The 21,847-nt window shown below is 41.9% G+C and overlaps 2 protein-coding genes across 3 annotated transcripts; one reads left to right on the forward strand and one right to left on the reverse strand.

Moving 5' to 3' along the window:
• Window positions 1-1,462: 1,462 nt before the first annotated feature.
• qars1 (glutaminyl-tRNA synthetase 1) lies at window positions 1,463-12,289 on the reverse strand. Its single transcript, XM_049581066.1, has 23 exons — window positions 12,087-12,289; window positions 11,586-11,736; window positions 10,228-10,337; window positions 10,036-10,111; window positions 9,876-9,940; window positions 9,734-9,787; window positions 9,324-9,387; window positions 9,156-9,230; window positions 8,929-9,014; window positions 8,750-8,836; window positions 8,573-8,672; window positions 7,861-7,939; window positions 7,536-7,775; window positions 7,334-7,426; window positions 7,093-7,230; window positions 5,898-5,985; window positions 5,661-5,807; window positions 5,438-5,539; window positions 5,239-5,331; window positions 4,682-4,809; window positions 2,472-2,538; window positions 2,240-2,365; window positions 1,463-2,134 (listed from the first exon to the last, which is right to left on the reverse strand). Exons 1-23 carry the CDS (start codon window positions 12,195-12,197, stop codon window positions 2,084-2,086), a joined length of 2,331 nt encoding a protein of 776 aa, XP_049437023.1. The 5' UTR covers window positions 12,198-12,289; the 3' UTR covers window positions 1,463-2,083.
• A 163-nt stretch (window positions 12,290-12,452) lies between these two features.
• ogg1 (8-oxoguanine DNA glycosylase) lies at window positions 12,453-20,440 on the forward strand. 2 transcript variants are annotated; one of them, XM_049582258.1, is made up of 8 exons: window positions 12,453-13,006; window positions 14,560-14,921; window positions 15,021-15,200; window positions 16,272-16,450; window positions 16,539-16,686; window positions 16,779-16,828; window positions 16,906-17,123; window positions 18,461-20,440. In XM_049582258.1, exons 1-7 carry the CDS (start codon window positions 12,897-12,899, stop codon window positions 17,101-17,103), a joined length of 1,227 nt encoding a protein of 408 aa, XP_049438215.1. In that variant the 5' UTR covers window positions 12,453-12,896; the 3' UTR covers window positions 17,104-17,123; window positions 18,461-20,440. The 2 variants fall into 2 exon arrangements, with proteins under 2 accessions (XP_049438215.1, XP_049438214.1); XM_049582257.1 differs by having other exon boundaries at window positions 12,454-13,006; window positions 16,906-20,440.
• The last annotated feature ends 1,407 nt before the right edge of the window (window positions 20,441-21,847 follow it).

The following is a 21,847-nucleotide window of genomic DNA, read 5'->3' on the forward strand; positions in this document are numbered from 1 at the left end:
CTTGCTGGTAGTTCAGCTACATCCATATTTTCACAGTGATTCAGGTAGTTACGGTAAAACTGTAATTAATAGCCCAGGCTATTATTTACTTAAGTCACTGAAATCACAGGCCTGTATTTGGGACAGGCCTTTAATTCCTTTGACACAAAACTGTTGCTCAGCAAAGATCGGGATATACGCTCACATTATGTATGTAAACCATAAAAACATGGTAATGTATCAGATATGAATCATTTATCTGATCTAGCTCCAACAGACAGCCCTTTTGATGGTAAGTGGACCTGCATTTGTCTATAGCACCTTTATAGTCATCCAAGCAGTCAAAGCGCTTTTTACACTACCGAGTCACATTCACCCGTTCACACACACATTCACACTCATGGAGTGTATCATTGGGAATCATTCAGTCTCTTGCTCAAGGGTGCTTCTACATGCAGACTGGAGGAGCTGGGGATTGAACCCGCTCTGAGCTACAGCCACCCCAAGATCTAAGGACCCTTATGGACAACAGGAATATGAATAACTTACAGGGTATTTGAGGAATGGACAAATAATTTGAGGGAGCCAACAACCCAGTTTTATACATCTGAAGACTCCCTTAAAAAGAGAAAAAAAATAACTGCTTGGCAACCAGATTGAGCATCTAATTGAGACAGGCATTTATTTGTCAAAATGTGTAGCCACACCAGGCTAGTAAAAAGGGATGGGATGTTTAATTGGGACTAGGCTTTTAACTGAAGTTTTATTATAAATTAACCCTTTTTGTCAATGTTCATGTAGCCTAGCAAATTACTGAAATAAACAGTTTTGGTCCAAAAAAAGTAATAATTTATTTATTTATTTTTACCATTGTTTCTTTACTGTAATTAAACCCCCTTTGACCACAACTAGTCATCATAAGTAGGCTTTTGGTTATTGCTGTTTATTAACAAAGGTTCAGAGAAGTTGTTGCATGCTATTTCAGAAGCTACCTGACCGACTGGTTAATCCTGCATGGTGCAATCACCTCCACCTGGACTATAGTTTCTGGAAGGCATGGACATTCCTTCACTCTATCATGAATAGTGGGGGATTTTTATCTTTCTGGTTTGTGTATGACCTGTGATCAAGGGGGCACTTTTTGCAATAGACTCTATCAGGTGGCATTGTTTGCAGGCATGTGACTTTTTTTTTTGTTTGTTTAATCACACGTACATTGACAATTTGATCATTTTTAAAAGTTGAAACTACCTTTTTGAAGTCTAGATTCTCCTGAGGGTAGCTTTGCTGTACTTCAACTTCTTCCAGTGTAAAGCTATGCTTTCAAAGTAGCTTCCCAAACACTGCATGTACAGTATACACCCTTACACTTAATACTAAGTGAAGGCACCAATAATAGTTACCAAATGATCATCATACACTAAGTCAAACATTTGATTGTGACAGTAAACATATCATGATCTCAAATATGACTGGTAGAATATTGACATCAGCCTCAGAAACTTCAGTTTATTAACATAGACATTGCAGATTTTTTTCATATTATTTATTGTCTCCTGTCAAAAGGACACATGTACACCCCTCTGAGTCTTAAAAAAAACACACACATGATGGTATGGCAGTGATCTACCACCTTTGTAAGAAATTCATGAATGGCATTTGAGAGCATCTCCTTCATCTAACACCAGCTGAGAGCCAATGTGAAGTCATCTTACATGAGGTCACTGTTGAACAGTAAACAGAGTTGCATACATTCAACAAAGAAGAAACACTGCAAGTGAATATTAATGCAGCAGATTAGAAGAGAGTCGACAGGACTCTGGCACTGGCTGACCGAGGTTGAGATTGAGCACAGTGATACTGTAGTAATTTTGTTTTCACAGTTAAGACATAGAATTATATTTTCCAATTTCAGTCAGATCTGTGAAAGAGAACCGCAGTTAAAAAATATGGACTTGTAATTATTACAGTATCTGATTCTGAGTCAATCTCAGAATGAGCAGTCTGTGCCCTCGCTGATATTACATTTCAAGTGATGCAAACAATTTGGACATGTTTCTGTGGGCTCTTGGGAAGCAGGAAGTGCAGCTTGACCTCAAGTCAATCAGATCTTTCCTGGGTCTTCTTTGAGGGTGACTGTTCTGTTGAAAATGAGCTGCGGGGAAAGAAAGATTATAGTTACAAATCAATATACAAATCATTTCTCGAATCAGCTTAAACTAAAACACAAGTCTTCCTGAGTTATTTGGTCTTGCTGTACCTTATCTGCGGTGCTGTCGGGGTCCACGGAGAAGTAGCCGACTCTCTCAAACTGGAATTTGTCAAAAACTTTTGCTCCCTTCACTGAGGTATCCACTAAGGCACTGCTGATTACATGCAGGGAATTCTAAACGACGAAAAGGAGAAAGCATGTTTAACAATCACTACGCCTGCTGAAATGTCTCAGCTGATGTAAACAGGACTTCTGTCACAGGAGTGCAGTTAAAACTCACAGGATTGATGTCACTCAGGAAGCCATTGGGCACTTCAGACGGATCCTCTGGATGTTTGTGCAGGAATCTACAGAAACAGACGTTTTGGTTACAGGTACACTGTGGTGGACATTTCTGTAATAAAGGCTCACAAACAAAGAGTGTCTGTCTGATTTTTATTATCACGCTTGCAAGCAGGTACAGTCAACCTTTAACAGAGTCTCTGCCCGAGATGGACAACCTCCCCTTGTCCTAGTAAGACTTCAATAGAGTTGTAGCAAGGTCACCTGTGACATAGGTGACTGCAACTTGTCAAAGGAAGCAGAAAGTCTGCTGCTGCATCTTTGATACAGAGTCCTGTCCATGCTGATGAGCTTTAAGCAAACACTGCAGACTTGCTTAATGAGTACACCGTGGCTATATGCCAGAACAGTGGTTCTCAAATGGTGTGCCATGGAATTTTGTGATATCCACACATTGTTATGAAAATATTCAACTGGGCAGATACAAACATTTATGAAATGACTGTATCGGTATGTTGCGTGCACCCATTTCCTAATAAAGAGGCAAACTCTAGCTGAAAAATGTACTTTAATTTAATTTAAAAAACCTTCATGGGAAACCTATTTGTTGGCTTTCCTGCATAGGAATTCTACGTGTGTGACACATCAAAATCCCTGATTGGCAGCCAGTGTGAGGGGTGATGACATTTGACAAAGGAAGGAAAAAACCATGAGTGAGACAATGGATCACTTCATTGTATGAAGCAAATTACAACAAAGCACCAGCGAAGAGTCCTAAGAAAAGAGTCAGTAGACAGTATCACGAAAGCTACCGGTCTTATTTTTTCTCTTTTTTTATTGTCTTATGTCATGATAAGAATGATAACACACTTTATAGAAGCTATTGTTTTTTTGTTTTTTTTTTAATTTTTCCCCACCGTGGCAACAGCCTTGTACATGGGGCGACTGCTCTTTTAACTAAGCCACCGACATCCCTATAGAAGCTATTTTGATCACAGATATAGAGCGCCGAAGTCACGCCCTTTCCGGTGAAGCTCATGGGACCTTATATTGGAAAAAATATGAATGGCAGTGAATGAGGAGAGAAATATTATCTTTTGTTCCCATTTGAGTTGCAACATGAAATCCAAATATGTCGTTAATGAATTTAAAACATAAGTTTTAAGGTCAAGCTTTAAGTTTTTGAAAAAAAAAAAACAAACAAACAAACAAAAAAAACGTAATTAGAAAAACTACACAGGAGGCGGTCGCGTATGTGACGTCATAGCTTTCGTTCGCTTCCTGCAGCTTGGAGTGACTGCAACCTGGCACAAAACACACAGACATCTTCAATCATAAATCGATTAATCATAAAACAGTGGAATTTCAGCGGGGAGGCCAAGCTGCAGGAAGCGAGCGAAAGCTATGACGTCACATACGCGACCTCCTCCTGTGTACTCTTGAGTCTGTCTAATTAGAAAGATTATATCTGAACAGTTTTACCACAAAGTATGACTTTCTTGACCTTAAAATTTATGTTTTAAATACATTAACAACATATTTAGATTTCATGTCGCAACTCAAACGGGAACAAAATATTGCTCTCCCCATTCACTGCCATTCATATTTTTTCCGATCTAAGGTCCCATGAGCTCTACCAGAAGGGGCGTAACTTCGGCACTCTATAGGTGTGCCCTGAGATTTTGGCTCGCCCTTTGGTGTGCCTTGGGCACAACAAGTTTGAAAACCACTGTGCCAGAACATCAATGTCGCTCAAAGGATCAGGCTTTATCAGGCTGTATTTTCCATTACATACACTATGCAGGATTTTCTGAAACAATGTATAGACTCATACAGAAAGAATCCCTCTCAATCATTACGTGCAATGCACTAGAAGTGTGTGGCGCTGTGTTTATCTGCAGAGACACTGCCTGTGTTTTCTTATTATTTTGCTGTGGTCAAAATGTTCCTGGGTGCAGTGCGCAGGCGAGGTCGGGACTTTACAAAAAGGTAGTTATATTGTGCCAGACTGTAATCAGCAAGCATCCAAGAGGAAGCTATGTGCCAAAATTGCAAACATAGCGAGGCGAAACCTGAATCTTGGATCGATTTTTGCTGGCAACACTGCTTACAAACAGTAACCGACAATTCCCGCATAGCGTACCTTTAAGTGAGTTTTCTACGTGGAGTACTGACTGTGAATGAGAGTGAGTGATGTTTGTGACTTACAGTCGCTCATAAAGGCGCACTTCACACACCAACGGCTGGCTGACCCAGTGGATGAAGGCCTTTGGTTTCTCTGCCGTCTCAGAACTGCAACAGCTCACCTCCAGCTCCACCACTTTACCCTGAGCATCCTGAAAGACAAGGTAAGCAGAACATGCTGTGATGACATGGACCAGTGGGTTGTGTAAAATAGTACCATCCACAGAGGGAAGCAAACACTGCTGAGGATGTATGATACCAAGATCACACATTGTGTTGACATTTCAGTATAATAAGCTCCGGGGAAACTATCAAACATTAGTTGGACGGCATAAAACAAACTGCATTGAAATAGTACTTTTACCCAAAGTGCTTCACAGAGTGCCTCTCATTCACACACCCTCAGCAAGCCTTAGCATCTGATTAGGGAAGTGTTAATTAATTTAACTGCTGGTAGCCCGCTGGCCATGCTGGTTCCTGTGGTTTACACTTAGCGCTCCTGTCCTGCCTGATTCTCACCTCCTGACAAGTTAATTTCACCTAGCAATTCTGGTCTGACTGCATCTTGAAACAAGTCTTACCTTGATGACCCTCTGGACAGAGATGACGTAACCAGCATGCCTCAAACCTACAGGCTGTTCTGGGGTCAGGCGCTTGTAGCCCTTCTCCATCACCTGCAAAAGGAGAGGAGACATCATCATATTTAAACTGCTCAAAGACAGTGTGTTACTTACACTGTCATATTTATTTTTTGGGCGGTGGGGGATGGTTCTCTGTTACCTCTCTGAAGTCGCTCTGTTCAATAAAGACTGTGCGTGTAAATGGGACTGTGTGGCTGCCCTTGGCCTCGTTGGCAGGGAAGTCTGGCACTCGCACATCTGACTGAGACAGAAAAGGAAGACAGCAGGAAGATTCAGTGCCTGTGATGATAAATATCCTGTACAAATATACAGGACGTTACAAGTCCTCAGGGAGCAGTTTAATGTGTACATTTGGTACAAACCTTTGAGCTCTCAGAAAGGTTGGTTATGGTGACTTTGAGTGGTTCCAGCACAGCCATGGCTCTGGGTGCCGTGTCGTTCAACACGTCCCTCACACACGACTCCAGGAGGTGGGGCTCTGTCGTCGTCTGGGAAACTGTGACTCCGACCTGCCAACGGATGTAACATATCATTACACAACAGCATTTAATTACTAGGTCCTCCATCCAGCCTTTCATTCTTCTGTCCGTTCTGCATACCCGTGCACAGAAGTTGTTGATGGCCTCTGGTGGGAAACCTCTTCTCCTCAGCGCAGTCAGAGTGAAGAGTCGGGGATCGTCCCAATCTCTGTGATCAGAAAAGACGTGCTACAGTTACCAAACAGATTCTATGAGGCATTAAGACGAGATGTAATGGTGAAAATGCTACACACCAAACCACAGTGAGAAGGATACACGGTCTGAATGCATTCATGATGTCTGACTCATCTATCTGCGTTAAGAGCTCTGTGGTGTTATTACAATAAGTGGTGATAACTTTAAATACGCTAGGGAGTACTTAAGCCCTTTTCAGACTGGGTATTCATAACACTGATGAGTTCATCAAGCTGTTAAACGTGTTACGTAAATGTGACTTAGGTAAGGGCATTTAGGTAAGGAGCCACGTGCTATTGTCATTCATTCATTCATTCATTCATTCATTCATTTCGTTAACCACTTATCCTGTTCGGGGTCACGGTGGTGCTAGAGCCTATCCCAGCTGACAGTGGGTGAGAGGCAGGGTACACCCTGGACAGGTCACCAGACTATCACAGGTCTGATGCATAGAGGCAGACAACCATTCACACTCACATTCACACCTACGACAACGGTTTCTCCAAAAACGGAAAAGTCTGTCCTTTGCGTTTTAAAAAACTTCTGTGTTTATATGACAACGCTATTGAAACGATCCCCGTTCACACGGAGCCGCAAAATCTACTGGAAACGCTGTAGTATGCACGCCAGGCCAATGGGTGGCAGTGTCAATTTGCAAAGCAACACCACGGCATGACGCCATGCGCCTGCGCTGAAGTGCCTTCATAAAACAAAGAAGACACAATGGCGAAAGCATGCACAGAGAACTTTGCGTGGAGTTGCTACAGTAACAGATCTACACTTCACTTCAAATCAACAGGGTGAGCAGCACAAACAGAGCTCGGCATTGTTGTTGTGATGGTCGACTTTCTCGCGCGTGCCTAGTGACTGGAACCGTAATGCGCATGTGCAAAAAGTCTCCATTTTCAGAGGAACTACATATTGCAAGTTTACATGACAACGGAGACGCTGCCGTTTCCAAAAAGCTAATTTTTATAGCCCTTTATTAACATTCATTACAAGACAGACTGTTTTGTAAAGTAAAGTATTATAAATGATTAAAATAAATAACTAACAGACAGGAAACAAGTGGGCATTTTACCTGACAACGCCGCTCTCTACCAGTTTGATGATTTTCCTCTTTGACACAACAGTGTAGGTGAGGTTCAAGCGGCCATATTCCCACTGCACAGGGCAGTACACATCCAGAGCATTACACAGCCAGAAGTATGATGAACGCCTGTCACAAAAACACAAAGGAACCAATTCAGAACATTAAGAATGCGCTTGTGTGCCTCTAACAAAGATTATGATACAGCTGAGCAACAACGTGGTGTTTATACCTGGCCTGAAACTCTTTGGTACACAGTGAGTGTGTGATGTTTTCAATAGAGTCACACAGACAGTGGGTGTAGTCGTAAGTGGGGTAAATGCACCTGCAGAGAAAGATAAGAAACAAATGTTAATAAAACTTGAGATTCATGTGAGAAAGAACGTATTTAGATGAAACTACATGGCTGAAAAAAAGAGCTCAAGTTTTCATACCATTCATCTCCTGTCCGGTGATGCGGCGTGTACTTGATCCGGTATGCCACGGGGTCCGTCTTCCCGTCCTCCATGACCATCTTCATCCTGAGCGTAGCCTCTCCCTCAGCAAATATCCCCTTCTTCATCCTCTCGAACAACACCAGGGACTCCTCAATGGGTCGGTCTCTCCAGGGGGATGGAGGAGCGTTATAGCCCTTCAGTTCCTCCCCTTTCTGGTGGCACACATACGCATGACCCCTGAGGGATTACAAAGAAAAGAATACAGCATCATCTACAATTATGTGCACAGTTAACATCATGCACGCAGAGTTCCTCAACCCACCTGCGAATAAGATCCACAGCGAGGTCGTAGAGTTGCTGAAAGTTGTCCGATGCGTGCGTGACTTTGTACGGTTTGTAGCCTGTGTGATAAAGGAATACTGATAAGAAAAATATATTCAAGAATGTAGAGTACCTGAAGCTTTCCATTCATTTCCAACCACTTATCAAGGGCCAGGTCGCGGGGACAGCAGGCCAAGCAAAGCACCCCAGACATCCCTCTCCCCAGCAACACTTTCCAGCTCCTCCTGGGGGACCCCAAGGCAGCGTTCCCAGGCCAGATGAGATATGTAATCCCTCCAGCGGGCCTCCTACCAGTGGGACGTGCCCAGAACACCTCTAACAAGATGCCTGAACCAACTCAATTGACCCCTTTCGACATGAAGGAGCAGCAGCTCTACTCAGAGTTCCCTCCGGATGTTCAAGCTCCTTACTCTATCTCTAAGGATGAGCCCAGCAATCTCATTCTTTCGGTCACTACCCAGAGCTCATGACCATAGGTGAGGGTTGGGACGTAGATGGACCAGTAAATTAAAAGCTTTGCCTTCTGGCTCAGCTCCCTCTTCACGGCAATGGTCCAGTACAGTGCCCACATCACCAGAAGCCGCACCAAACTGCTGATCCATCCCACGCTCCATTCTACCCTCACTGGTGAACAATAACCCAAGAACAATCCCTCGCTTGAGCCTTCATCACATCAAAAAAATCAAACTCACCAAGCCACTCCACCATGTCCTTGATAGCAGTGAAGTATTTTTCCTCCTCTTTTTCTGGATTGGTGTCGTCATACCTCAAGAAACAAATCCCGTTGTTTGCCTACACGAAGAAACAAGGTTAAAAAAAAACACTAAACAGCGCGTGTGTTGATGATAAGAGCACAGACAAACACGCACCTTTGCATAGCCAAAATTGAAGTTGATAGCTTTGGCGTGTCCAATGTGAAGGATACCATTGGGCTCAGGAGGAAAACGTGTCCGAATCTTCAGGAAAGGAAAGGAGAAAAATCAATACACATAGTCACATTCAAACTGACGCTTTTCATCTCTAAATGTAACACACAAAGTTTTTGTACCTGCCCTCCAGTGAACTCCAAGTGCTTTTTAAGCAATTCCATTGTTTTCGGTGTGACCACATAGCCCTCAGTCTTATAGTTCTCTCCTGTGTGATGGAAGGTGAGGATAAAAGATCAACGTACACAGAAAGTAAATCCTTTTTCACTGCTCTGAATGGAGAGTGAGAAACAAAAAGCAACACGCAGAGATGCAACTTCATCTCATAGTTCAGGTGGTGCTCTCTCACCTGGTTTATGGAACTTCAGTGCTTCTCCTCTGAGCTGCTCCATTAGCGACTTTCCCTCGCCAGACATCACCTCACCTAAACAACCAACACGCACAGTTTAAAAAACACCAGACACAAACAGAAAATTAAATTAACTTTAATCTGCCGTCAACTTTGTCTGCTGCTTACCATTCACTGCCACATCCTCCTTCTTCGCCTTTACCTCATTCTCTGCGACTTTGGCCTTCTGGGGCTGCAAAAGAATTAAATATTAACCACGGATGTTTTTTTGGTAAATGATAAAAGGGACTGTCCACTGTCATATTTGTATAGTAAATGTGAAGCTACAACCAGTAGCTTAGCATAAGACTGGAAACAAGGGGAAACAGCTAGCTGGATCTAGACAGAGGTAACAAAATCCGCCAACAAGCACCTCTGAAGTTCTCCAGTTAACACTTTCTATTTATTTTGTTTAATCTGCACAAAAAGCAAAGTTTAAAAATGACAAGTTGTGATTTTACAGAGGGTTATGTACTGGACTACTTTCATATTACTCCAAAATATAAAACAATTCCTTTAAATAATGTGATGCTTGTTACCTTAGGTTTCTTCTCCAGGTCGGCCTCTGTCTTGGGTCCTAACAGGTGCAGGACCTTTAAGACCAAAGCTAGAATTGGTTACAAACACTATTCGATCACAATGACAGTCTCAGTTAATAATATTCTCTTTGTCAATACACACCTGCATGTCCACTTCGTTTTTTACAACCTTTCCATCAGCCCATTTCAGGGCAGAGCGTGCCTCTCCTGCAGCAGACACAAAAGCTCAGTGAGACACTTTCTCCATGTGCTAGGCTTTAATGGTATGACAAATATTTAACGAGGTAAGTACGGCATCATACCCATTAGCAGTCCCATGTTGAAGTGGTACCTCTCCTTTAACAGCTGCTCCTTGTGCTTCTTGATCACTGACTCCACCTGCACAACATTCCACTGTCACTGAAGACACCACACCCAGCAAAGCTTGTAAAAATAAAAAAAGAAAAAAAAGAAAAAAAGACATACTTCCGGCCAACGCAAGCTCGTGCACTTACTGCATCTTCAACCTGCTCTGGTGTGATGACCACACCCACTCCACATGCCTCTTCAAACGCCTTCTGGTTGATGGGGTCCTGAGGATGACTCTTCACAAATTCCAGTGCAGCTACAAAAAAAAAGAGGGGGAGGAGAAATTCCAGGGGCAGGAAGTCATTTTCTTCATTAAGGCAGTCCATATAATCAGGCTGGCACTTATTCAGTCTGCTTTCTCCAATGCTGTCAATGCGTCCTTCAGAATAAGCATTAGTTCTAATGTCAGGGCATTTTTCACAACACAGTTTATCCTCATAAAATGTGTTGAACAGAATATACTTTATTTCAAACATGTAATGCATAGTGTATATGTTAAAGAATTAAAATAACAGTGAACATATAAAACATTTTGTATAAGCAACATAAATTAACATTAATTTAAATGTTTGAAAAGGAGTGGGGAGAAGCAAACTGCTTGTCCAGTCCTATCTCTGCTTTACTCTGATCCATTAATACACAATCAACCTCATAACCCGACTCCTCACACCAGCGTCCATCCCCACAACCAAACCATTCTTTTCATGGTCTTCATATACCCAAAATATAAAAACAGACAACCAACAACAACATTATCACCTTCAGCGTGCTTTCTGCTCTTTTTGTACAGCACTTTGGTCAACGTGAGTTGTTTTTAAATGTGCTTTAAATAAATTTGAGTTGAGTTTAGTCATTTCTATACTTTGTACTACACTATTTTTAATTTCTTATACTACAGAAATTAAATTAAACTATCTGATATTTTTACTTTGTCTGATTTCTTTCTCTTGTCCATTCCACAAAAGCACACCACAAATAGATATACACATACCTTTAGGGTTGGTGTGAGCACTACATTTTTTCAGATTAAATTTTCCTCTTAAGTTACAACACCCTCCTCTGTTCAAGAGCAGCTTCTGTATATCGCCTGGAGGCTGATTATTTCTTGCTTTGCACATTATTTGTGCAGCCTTAAATTCCACCAGATCCATTAATTTCAATGCACGTGACTTATAAACAAGTTGTTAGTATGTTCCCGATATCCGACATCATTTACTATCCTTATAGCTCTTTTTTGTAGTATGCATAATGACTGCAGGGTGCTTTTGTAGGTCTTGCCCCACTAAAAAATCCAAATGCATATCATGTTGAATCCTGACTGAATTGAGGTATACAACACATTGTATTTTGTGTGTGAGCAGTGGTGGGTCACTGAATGCAAGGAACTAATAAAAACTGTTTTCATGTGTAAGGGATCAGTCTGGAAAATGACCTGTTAGAAAAATACATGATGATACACCTCAGTATGGTCAGGTTGCCACATGTCACAAATGTCAGAAATTACCTGCCAGCTGTAGCTCTGTGCAGATTTTGCACTGAGCTATACTGTCTGAGAGGAATGCCAGGCGTTTGGTGTCTTTAAGACGAGAGGCCACATTGTACAGTAATGTACCCATGGCTTTGTCCACTCCTGATGCCCCACGGACACGCTGGGCCTGTTAAAACCAATGAGAAAACACCAGAGTCAATCTCTTGTCTTTCAAAATGTCAACAGCCAATGGACTGTGTTACAGTCATACAGGAAGTTTTATCACTGATAAGACAGTTTGCAAACAACCTTAGGAATGTGAAAATGAAAGTGTAGTGACCGTGCCACAACGACTACCCAAAAGTTATGAGAAACACATCCAAAGCACGCCACCTCTCAACCTTTAGTCAGAGCCCCTTTAAAAAGTGCAGTAGAACTAAGTATGGATAAAACAAGTGAGCTATAAAGGGACTGTCAGTCACATTTCACAGCTGCCTCTCCAGGAAGTTGAGTTGCCCCACATACGTTGGCTCGTACCTGAATGATTGCTTCTCTCAGGGCGGAACTCAGCGCTTCATTTTTCAGCGTTTCTTTCGCTTTCTGCTCACTGAGCCCAATGGAAGTGAAAAGTGCCACCGTATCCGCCATTATCACACCGTATTCACCGGCTAAATCAAAGCCACTCGGACACGCCACCTCCACACACGACTTTTCTTCTCCGAGAGAGACCGAGGGTCGACTTCCTGTACACTTCAAAGAAAAAATGAGCTATAAAAATATTAGCCAATAGGAAACCGCGGGCTTGGATAGTATTAACCAATCGTCAATGAGTTTGATTAAAGTGACCGCCCACTATGAGCGAAAGAGCCAATCGGCAGTTGTGTTGACACCGGTAAGGGAGGGCTCCCGGAATCTGTAATGTTGCATCAGATTGACATTTCGGTAATTTCTAATAACTATTAACATGGCGCGAAGACATTAAAATAATATAGTTTATGTAAAGAGAACTTTTTACTTTTTACTTACTTTTCGAAAGCTTTTTTCCCCTCAAATAAGGGCAGTTATCCAACACGGTGTAAGGTCTTTATTGTCCATCATTATCGACGCTAGCTAAAACAACTCCGTGAAAGTCATTTACACTGACTGTTGTTAGTATCAATTGTACATTCAAATTGTGGCTCCCTGTGAAGGCATTTTACATGAAGTTTATAGGCTTATATTACTCTGCCACAGCTACTGGGTCACACTAAGATGAGTTTTATAATGTCGGAACACTGTGGTAGGAAGGTATACGCCTGTTTTAACCTCTGAACAGGCAGGAGGGTAACTGTTAGCATCAAAACAGTTATGGCCAAACATGCGGTGCTTTCATCTGGGGCAAAGATGTGGAGATCTCTGGCCTGTGCAAAGTCAGAGCTGCGTCTGGATCTCACTCTTGCCTGTGGACAATCTTTCCGGTAAGTTTGTCAAAGTCACGTGAACTCTGCCAGCATCATGAGCAACAGGACAGTTGGACAGTTGCACAGTTGCACAGTGGTATGTTAATGTTTTAGCACCCCTGGTCTTTTCAACATTTTGAGCAAAATCAGTGTATCATTTTTGTTTTGTACAATTTTAGAGTGAAAAAAGAAAAGGAACACCATGCAAAAATTAAGGCACCCCAAAACATTTGAGCTTTAACAGGGTCTGAGATCTTAATGAGCTTGTTAGGGCTATGGCTTGTTCACAGTCATCATTAGGAAAAGTCAGGTGATGCAAATTTCAAAGCTTTATAAATACTATAGCTGCCTAGCACTCTGAAAACTAAAATAATTGATTCCCACAAAGCAGGAGAATGCTATAAGAAGATAGCAAAGTGTTTTCAGGTAGTTGTTCCCTCAGTTCGTAATATGATTGAGAAATGGCAGTGAACAGGAGCTGTGGAGGTCTGGAAGACCAGGGAAATTTTCAGAGAGCTGCTCGTAGGACTGTTGAAAAGGCAAATCAGAACTACTGTTTGACTGCAAAAGACCTGCAGGAAAATTTATCAGATTCTGGAGTTGTTGTGCACTGTTCTACTGTGCAGCTACACCTGCACAAACGTGATCTTAACGGAAGAGTCATCAGAAGAAAACCTATCCTATGTCCTCACCAGAAAATCAGAAGTTTGCAAAGGAACATCTAAACAAGCCTCTTGTTTTTTGTGAAACAAGTCCTGCAGACTGATGAATTCAAAATAGAACTTTTTAGAAGCAATGAGCAAAGGTATGATTGGAGAAAACAGGCTGCAGAACTTCATAAAAAGAACACCTGTCCAGCTGTTAAACACGAAGGTGGATGGCTCGTGCTTTGGGCTAGTGTTGCAGCCAGCAGCACAGGGAATATTTTGCGGATAGAGAAAAGAATTGTTTCAACGAAATTCCAGCAAGTTCTGGAAGCAAATATCACAGCATCTGTAAAAAAGCTGGAGATGCAACAGGACAATGATCCCTAACACCTCTCGATATCCACAATGGACAACCTCAAAAGGCACAAGCTGAAGGTTTTGCTGTGGCCCTTACAGTCTCATGACTGAAACATTATCAAAAATCTGTGGATAGACCTCAAAAGAGCAATGCATGCAAGATGGCCCAAGAATCTCTCAGAACTAGAAGCCTTTTGCACAAAGAATGGGTGAAAATCCCTTAAACAAGAACTGAAAGACTCATAGCTGGTTACAAAAAGTGTTCAGAAGCTGTGATACTTGACAAAGGGGGCACTAAGTACTGACCATGCAGGGTGCCCAAACTTTGGCTTCAGGCCCTTTTCCTTTTTTGTTATTTTGAAACTGTAAAAGATTGAAATTAAAAAAGTAATCTTGCTTAAAATACTGAAGAAATGTGTCATATTTAACTACATGCCTTTTGGAAATGAGGTCATCTTTTACTTGCTTGGCACACTAAACAGCAGGGGTGCCCAAACCTTTGCATGCCACTATACCTGTGATACAGTTCAGATCCTCGTCTTTGTATTAACACATCTCAACCCACAGCTGGAGAGAAACTGCAGAGGGCCACTGGACCGGAGTGATGGGAGGACGAGTTTGGACTCTGACTCAGACAGATGACACCCTTTGGTACCACGTTTACAGAAGCCAAAGCATGCCAGAAGATGGAAGTGACAGGAAGAGGAGAGCTGGTGTTTCTCTCCAGATGGAAAACAAGTCAGAGAAGAGATTCAAAGGAGTTTTGAAGAAGGAGGAGGAGGCGGTGGCTGTGACTTCAGTGCAGGACACTGAAGAGGAAGAGGAGATGCTGAGAGATTACTTCCAACTGAATGTGAAGCTGGGGGATCTGTACAAAGAATGGGGAGCAGCAGATCCCCACTTCAAGCGCATTGCAGACATCTTCACAGGTCAGTGTGTGATTGCATGATACCACTTATCATTACAATGTAAGTAACGACTGATCCAGTGTTTGTTTTATGAAATTAATTTATTTTTTATTTTCCCAGGTGTGCGAATGCTGCGCCAGGACCCCACTGAATGTCTGTTTTCCTTCATTTGCACCTCCAACAACCACATCTCTCGTATCCAGGGCATGGTGGAGAGGCTGTGTCAGGCTCTGGGTGCCCCGCTGTGCCAACTGGATGAAGCCTCTTATTACAACTTTCCTTCCCTGTCTGCACTTGCAGGTACTATATGGGATTTTTTGCCTTTACTTGACAGGACAGCTATAGCGTGAAAGGAGGAGAGAGAGGGGGGATGCCGAGGGTTGGAATCGAACCCACAGCCGCTGCAGCAAGGATACAGCCTTTGTATTTGGGGCGTCTGCTGTTTCAGGTGGCACATTTGTAGCCATGAAGTTGATGGCACTATTTTATTTTGTCTAGCCGCATATTTACCTCAGTGTGGGGTTTTCCTGACAGTTCTGCCGTGGCTGTTAAACAACCCCGGTCACACATTTTACTTGTATTTAGGAAGATATTGTACAGCCCGAGGTCTTTGTAATAAGTTTTAGTAGCCTAGTGTCACACTCAGTTTCCCCGTGTAACTGGTCTTATTTTAGTGTATAATAGAGCTCATGAGTGTCAAGGATCATTCACTTATTTGGATGTTTCTCTGTGAGGAAACACACGACAGAAGAGGTACTATATTCTTTTTCCACAGATCCTTCAAGTGTCAGTGGTGCAGGGTTCACAGTTGCATCGGGTTTCTTGGGTCCCCAGTGATATAATTCGTCCCTTCACTTTTGCTGATAGTGCAAATGGTTCAACGGTAGAAAATCCAACCAGGAGGAGTTGGTTTTTGTTCTGGTCAGTGCAACAGTATTTTCAACTTCAGTCATGTTGCAGAGTAGAAAGAAATATCAGCACAAACATTGCCTGTCATTGAAAGCCTACTATCCAGCCTCTGTTGTATGAAAGTAGAATTATAAGATCAGTGCTTTGGTTTAGAGCTGAATGGTGGATAAATCTTACTGCAGGGTCTGTGACAAATGCGTTAAAACTTTTATTTCCTTCCTCAAATACCCAAATGTTTCAGACAGCTGTATACAAGTTTGTTTATTTGTTCATCATTTCCACATTCACAGTAAATGTAAATCAAATGTTGCTTCCCACAAATCAAGGTGCTAAAACATATTACACAAATTACAGCACAGGCACACACATACACACAGGAAAAATAAACAGGAAATGAACAATATTCATATTAGATTTATTTGCTGATCATAGCTGTGTTGTTTCCTACATTGTAATTGGCAGACAACAGCGTGGAGGCACGTCTCAGGGATCTCGGTTTTGGATACAGGGCTCGGTTCCTTCAGCAGAGCGCGAAGCAGATTTTGGACACCCATGGGCTCCAGTGGCTTGATGGTCTACGCAGTGTCCCGTATCTGCTGGCCCGTGATGCTCTGCGTACTCTGCCCGGTGTGGGCACCAAGGTAGAGCAGGAAAAGAACCTGTTGGCCTCTTATATTTTTCATGTGATGTAACAGTAGCATGTAAAGAAGCCTGTGTGTCTTCCTGTAGGTGGCAGACTGTGTATGTCTGATGTCCCTTGATAAGGCAGAGGCCGTACCCATAGACACACACGTGTGGCAGATTGCTAAACGTGACTACAACTACGGCTCTGGCAACGGACAAAAGAGCATCACAGATAAACTGCACAGAGATCTTGGTCAGTATTCATGCACCTCATCAGTAGTAATGATTGTAAATACAGAGTAAAGATCCTCTAAACACAGTGTCCAATGTAATATTTCTGCACAGGGGATTTTTTCAGAAAACTGTGGGGACCTTATGCTGGTTGGGCACAGTCGGTGAGTGTCATCAGGCTGTCTGTCACATCTCGTAGAGTCTGTCTGCTATATACTCACAGTGTCTTCATCTGTCTTAGGTGTTGTTCTGTGCCGACCTCAAGAAGTTCCAAAAGCTGAAAGAAATGCCACATCTGAAGGAGCCAAAGAAAGAAGAGGATGGTGAAGAAGAAATAAGGCCAGTGAGCAAGAAAGCAAAAATTAAGAAGGAACAAAATGGAACTGTGAAGAACACGAAAACTGAATCAGCACGTCACAAGAACACAAAGACGTCATGAGAACATGAGAGTGATATGAGGTAAACAACCCTCTCACGTCAGGTTTCACATCAAAATACTGTGCTGCATATTTTTAATTAAAAAAATATTGGAATGAAATATATAAACGGTATATTTGTCGTGGTATAAAACTAATGATTGCAAGATTCTCAGGGTTTTCCTTCACATGTGTTTATGTTTACTGTGACCTCTTCCTTGTCTACCTTCATATGAGTTCAACACTAGAATACAAATACAGCACACCGGTGACTTTTTCACAATAAAGACAAAATAACTCATGCTCTTTCTTTGTGCATAAATGTTGCCAGGAGAGGCCCCTAGGTGGCAGTATGTATTTGAAGTTATTGCTCTCCAAGATAGTGTCACATAATGGGCTGTTTGCTTTCGTCAGACTTTTTTTTTGTATGGGAACAACAAATTTCCCTTTTCCCTGTGTGAATACTTTCTGCTAAGCCCCCTGGCTCCTGTTACACCACACACCGACACGTCATGGCATCTGCATGCACGTCTGAAAAGGTCACAGGACGCCAAAATGGTGTGTTGCATTTCTGCAGTGCATTCCCTGCATGAAAATAGTATGTGTTAGTGTCGGATCATAAAAGGCTGTTTGAATGGTTGTTGAAGTGTCATGGTGACTGTATGTTTATCTATAGGCATTAGTTGACTGTGTCAGCTGGTCTTTTTATAGCAGGGATTGCAGTTATCTGCTGTCACTGCTTGCGGGCTGTGGGACTCTGGTGACAACATGGACATGTCTCCTCGGGTGTGTGACCTATTAGTGTCCCTATACGACAACAACAGTGCAATATTTTAGTTTAAAATATACAGAGAAAAATAATTCCAAAATGTGCCTATCAATCGTCTTTCTTACCCTAATTTGAAAGCATGTTTTTTGACATGTTGATGTAAGTGAGCAAGTGCATCATGCATGTAGTTGTTGTTGTGTGTCCATGTGTGCATGTCTTCCATCCATAGATGACGTTTATTTGTGGATGTGTGTGCAGCCATGCGTGTTAATGAATATGTGAGTCAGCTTTCATCCCCACTCTCCGTTGAGCTGGACAGAAGCTGGGGCCCAGCTTTAGGGCAGAGTCACAGTGAAGAAGAAGAGCAGAGTAAAAATACAGCAGAGAGAAGAGGAATATTATTTTGTGTTTTGTAAAAGGCAGGGAGAGGTGAAAGTGTGCTGGAGGTGGGGTATATGAATTTTAAAGAAAAAGCCATGCGTGCACGCAAGTTGACACACAAATACCGAAACAGCACACGCATTATGTAAGAGATGGGTCTCAGCTTGTGTCGTGCCCTCGGGAACTACTCAGTTGAAAGGACATCTCTCTTCGTGTCTGCTTTGTCTCAGAGGGCTTCACTGCTTCCTGCAGCTACCAGGGGGCGCCATTTTTGGAGATCCGGCAAAATGGGAAGGGCCTCTCGGATATTTCCAGATGTGCAGCAGCAAGGTTGAATTTGTTTGTCTCTGAGTGACAGAATATAAGAGGTGGTTTTGCGGTTGACCTATTATCAAGTGTGAGAGTGTGCTGCCAAAATTGAGTGCTCTCAGAGTGGTTGACACGCAGAAAATCACAGTGTTTGGAATTTTATACATAACAATCATAATATTGTAGTTTTTCCCCAGAAAATTATGGATAAAAAAATCAAATGGTTATTTGTCTTATCTGTTTTTGGTTAATACAGTGAATCAGATGCCTGACAAATCAAGGAACATGCGTCACACTGATGCAGAAGTTATGTAAAAATTGCCACACAGCTATCCTGCTCATCATATGGCCTAATTTGGCAAGAGATAATTAAGAGATAGCTGCCATGATATAAAAAAAGTAAGACAGACAAACAGATAGACAGAGATGGATGGATGGATCTATCTATCTATCTATCTATCTATCTATCTATCTATCTATCTATCTATCTATCAGGGCTAGTCGATGCTGTACTGTATATGATCTCCTATTGATTTAAGGTGCTTAATTAGATGAGTCCAAAGGAAGGCAATCCAGAAAAATATAGTAAAATGAGGAAGTTAAATACTGAAAAGCCTTATTGTAGTGGTTATATCAGTTAAAGAGCCAACGTGTTTCGAACACTGCAGGTTTTCGCAGGGCTTTCAAAACATACAACACAGACATGGCCCCAGCTTTCTGGATCCATCAACCGGATGTTTAAAATACCCTGGTCTCAGTGAGGAAATAGACTTCACATGTTTTTGTGATTTCTCATTATTCTCTACAAGCTTTGCCATTCTTCTCACAGTCCATGGGTTAATATAGGTGTGTATATATTTAATAAAAATTCTGGGTATCTCATCTCATGTCACTGTGTTTTTTATTAACTTATTTTTTCATTATTGTCTATTTGTCTCACCTGTCATGGCATTATATGGGTCATGTGATGGCCTCTGACTGGCTCCTGCCAGGGTTAGGGTTAGGGCTCTTTTAATGATTTAGCCGCTACAGTAAAAGCTTTTTAATATTTCCTTCCTCATTTTTCTGTATTTTTCGGAGTGCCTAGATTACCTTCTTGTGGATCCTGTTGTTTCCCGTTCTCCATGAGCACCCTACACAAGATTTTGATCTAGGTTTGTTTAGACAGAGCAACCAGTCGTCTCTCTCTTACATAGATGAGTATTGGGAACAACTGCACAGTTTCGTTGACACTGTCTGGAATGTCAGTGCATGAATTTGATTGTATACTTATTAATAAGGTCATAGTTAAGGGAGGGTTTTGCCCTCTGTAATGAATTACATGAGAGGAGCAGAACATTAGAAACTCCTCTCAGTGCAATGCAGACCAGTACAGCACCACCACTTAGAGGAAAGTCAAACCTAAAATATAGAATTATGCAACAGTTTTAAAAAATCCTGATCATTCAAGGCATCGTCAAAGTAGAATTTATGGCAGTTAATACAGTTACACTGCACAGGTGTTCCTAATAAAGTGGCCACCAAGTCTGCGTATACATGCAAACAGTTATTTAAAGGAATATTTGTTGTTTTGTTTGTTTAAAGGAATAATATTTGCTGAGTCTTATTCCCAGGTCACTTTGGATCAGTGGTTCGGTCCGACTACTGATCAAATGAATGAGATGCTACAGTGAACTCTCTTTCTTCAGGATTCCATACTGAGCTTTTAAAAGCATGTAAAATTTAGGAATGTATGTTCAGTTGTGTAATAAAGATGAATGTATGGGGATGTATATAATTGTTGAGTAAGGTATTGGATAATAATTATAATTTAAAAAAATCACAATCATGGTCGTAATTCAAAAGTGTAAATCTCTGACAACTTTATATGTTTTCATAGTGATTTAATGCGGCCATTTATATTACAGCTAACCATATTTGTCAAAGGAAAATGTTATTATTGTATCATTAAAAGACAATTTAAAATGATTTGATAGAGTTCTTCATATCCAGGCTCTGTGGAGGTCTTTATCCCCTTTGAGCCCAAAAATGGTCTCCATGCACATCCTCACTCTGCCTACCACTTGAAATGATGGATATTATTATTCCTGAATAGTTACAGATGTATTATATAACAGCATCTGATACAATACCTAAGATGGATAAAATGTAAAGAGTGTTGTGTTGATTCACCTTAGATGTGGTGAAACCCAATGCTGCTGGAGACAGCCTTGGGGGGAGCCTGGGGGGACGGGGGGGGAAGACAGTCCCCACATGGAAGTCTGTCTTTGAGGCCCAGAGTTGGGGAGATTATTCTTTGGTGTCTAGACAACCATAGGGTGAGGGGAAAGCCACAGAGAGAAAATACTGCGCGTACAGAGCTGGCAGAGGCATTTTAGATCTGAAGCTTTCCTGCCTCGTGTGTGCGGATGGACGTGAGCATATGAAGGTCTTGGCTGTTCTTAATGAAAGAGGCTTATTTGTGGTGAAAATTAATACTTTCTACCATCTGATAGGATCCCCACTGGGCTGGCTGTGATTAAGGTTCAGTGCCTTATAGATCAGGAGGAAGAAACAATTTCATCTGCTCCGGGGTTGAATTTCAGAGCCCCTACCAGGATCAATTCATATGACTAACTGGAATGTATTCACCACATTCCTGGACAAAGATGATATAGAAACACTATCCAATGTATATATGGATGAGGGATAGCATGATTCCCATGTGTGGTTTTGCTGTGTGTCAGCGTCAGCGCAGCTAACTCCCTCCTTTTAAAGTAATTGTTCATTTAGTGGCATGCTTTAAATACTGCTGCCCTCTCACTTTATTTAAAGCCTGCTAAAAATTCCCCATATGCATCAATAGCTGTCAGTCGAATGCAATGCATGTACGTGCTGGTTACTGTGTTGACCTGCTTTAAGTTGTGTGGGCGATGTTATTCTCGGTTACAAGGAAAATTAAAATGATTAAATTCAAAATGAGAAAATAAAGATGACTAATTTGATACGTATTGAAAATTTTCTTGAGGAGGTCAACGCCTGGTGAGGCTTCTCTGTGTGGAATGTGCAGGCACCCACTATAAATCCTCCTGAGAGACCCTGTGTCCTAATATGAGGACATCACATTTTGGGTTTACTTGACCTTATACTTCATTCTGATTAACTTAGACCTGTTGTCCTCGTTGGTGGACACATTAGTGGTAGTAATGGTGCGTTCCAGGCAACCTGTAACTCGACTGTTTTTACAGCCCTCTACCCGTGAAAGTGCACTGGAATGGCAGTCAAACCTGTAACTTACCACCCGAGAACACGTACCAGATCGATGTACT

The sequence above is a fragment of the Epinephelus fuscoguttatus genome, linkage group LG7 (assembly GCF_011397635.1).
Source record: "Epinephelus fuscoguttatus linkage group LG7, E.fuscoguttatus.final_Chr_v1".
NCBI classification, from domain to species: Eukaryota; Metazoa; Chordata; class Actinopteri; order Perciformes; family Serranidae; genus Epinephelus; species Epinephelus fuscoguttatus.

Excerpts from the sequence above, each read along its gene's own strand:
- qars1 (XM_049581066.1), bottom strand. The coding sequence starts at position 12,197 with ATGGCGGATACGGTGGCACTTTTCACTTCCATTGGGCTCAGTGAGCAG. Across the intron at positions 8,673-8,749 it reads TCAATTTTGGCTATGCAAAG|GCAAACAACGGGATTTGTTT; the intron begins GTGCGTGTTTGT and ends TTCTTCGTGTAG. Across the intron at positions 2,366-2,471 it reads TCCTGAGTGACATCAATCCT|AATTCCCTGCATGTAATCAG; the intron begins GTGAGTTTTAAC and ends TTCGTCGTTTAG.
- ogg1 (XM_049582258.1), top strand. The coding sequence starts at position 12,897 with ATGGCCAAACATGCGGTGCTTTCATCTGGGGCAAAGATGTGGAGATCT. Across the intron at positions 15,201-16,271 it reads TTCCCTGTCTGCACTTGCAG|ACAACAGCGTGGAGGCACGT; the intron begins GTACTATATGGG and ends TGTAATTGGCAG. Across the intron at positions 16,451-16,538 it reads TGCCCGGTGTGGGCACCAAG|GTGGCAGACTGTGTATGTCT; the intron begins GTAGAGCAGGAA and ends GTCTTCCTGTAG.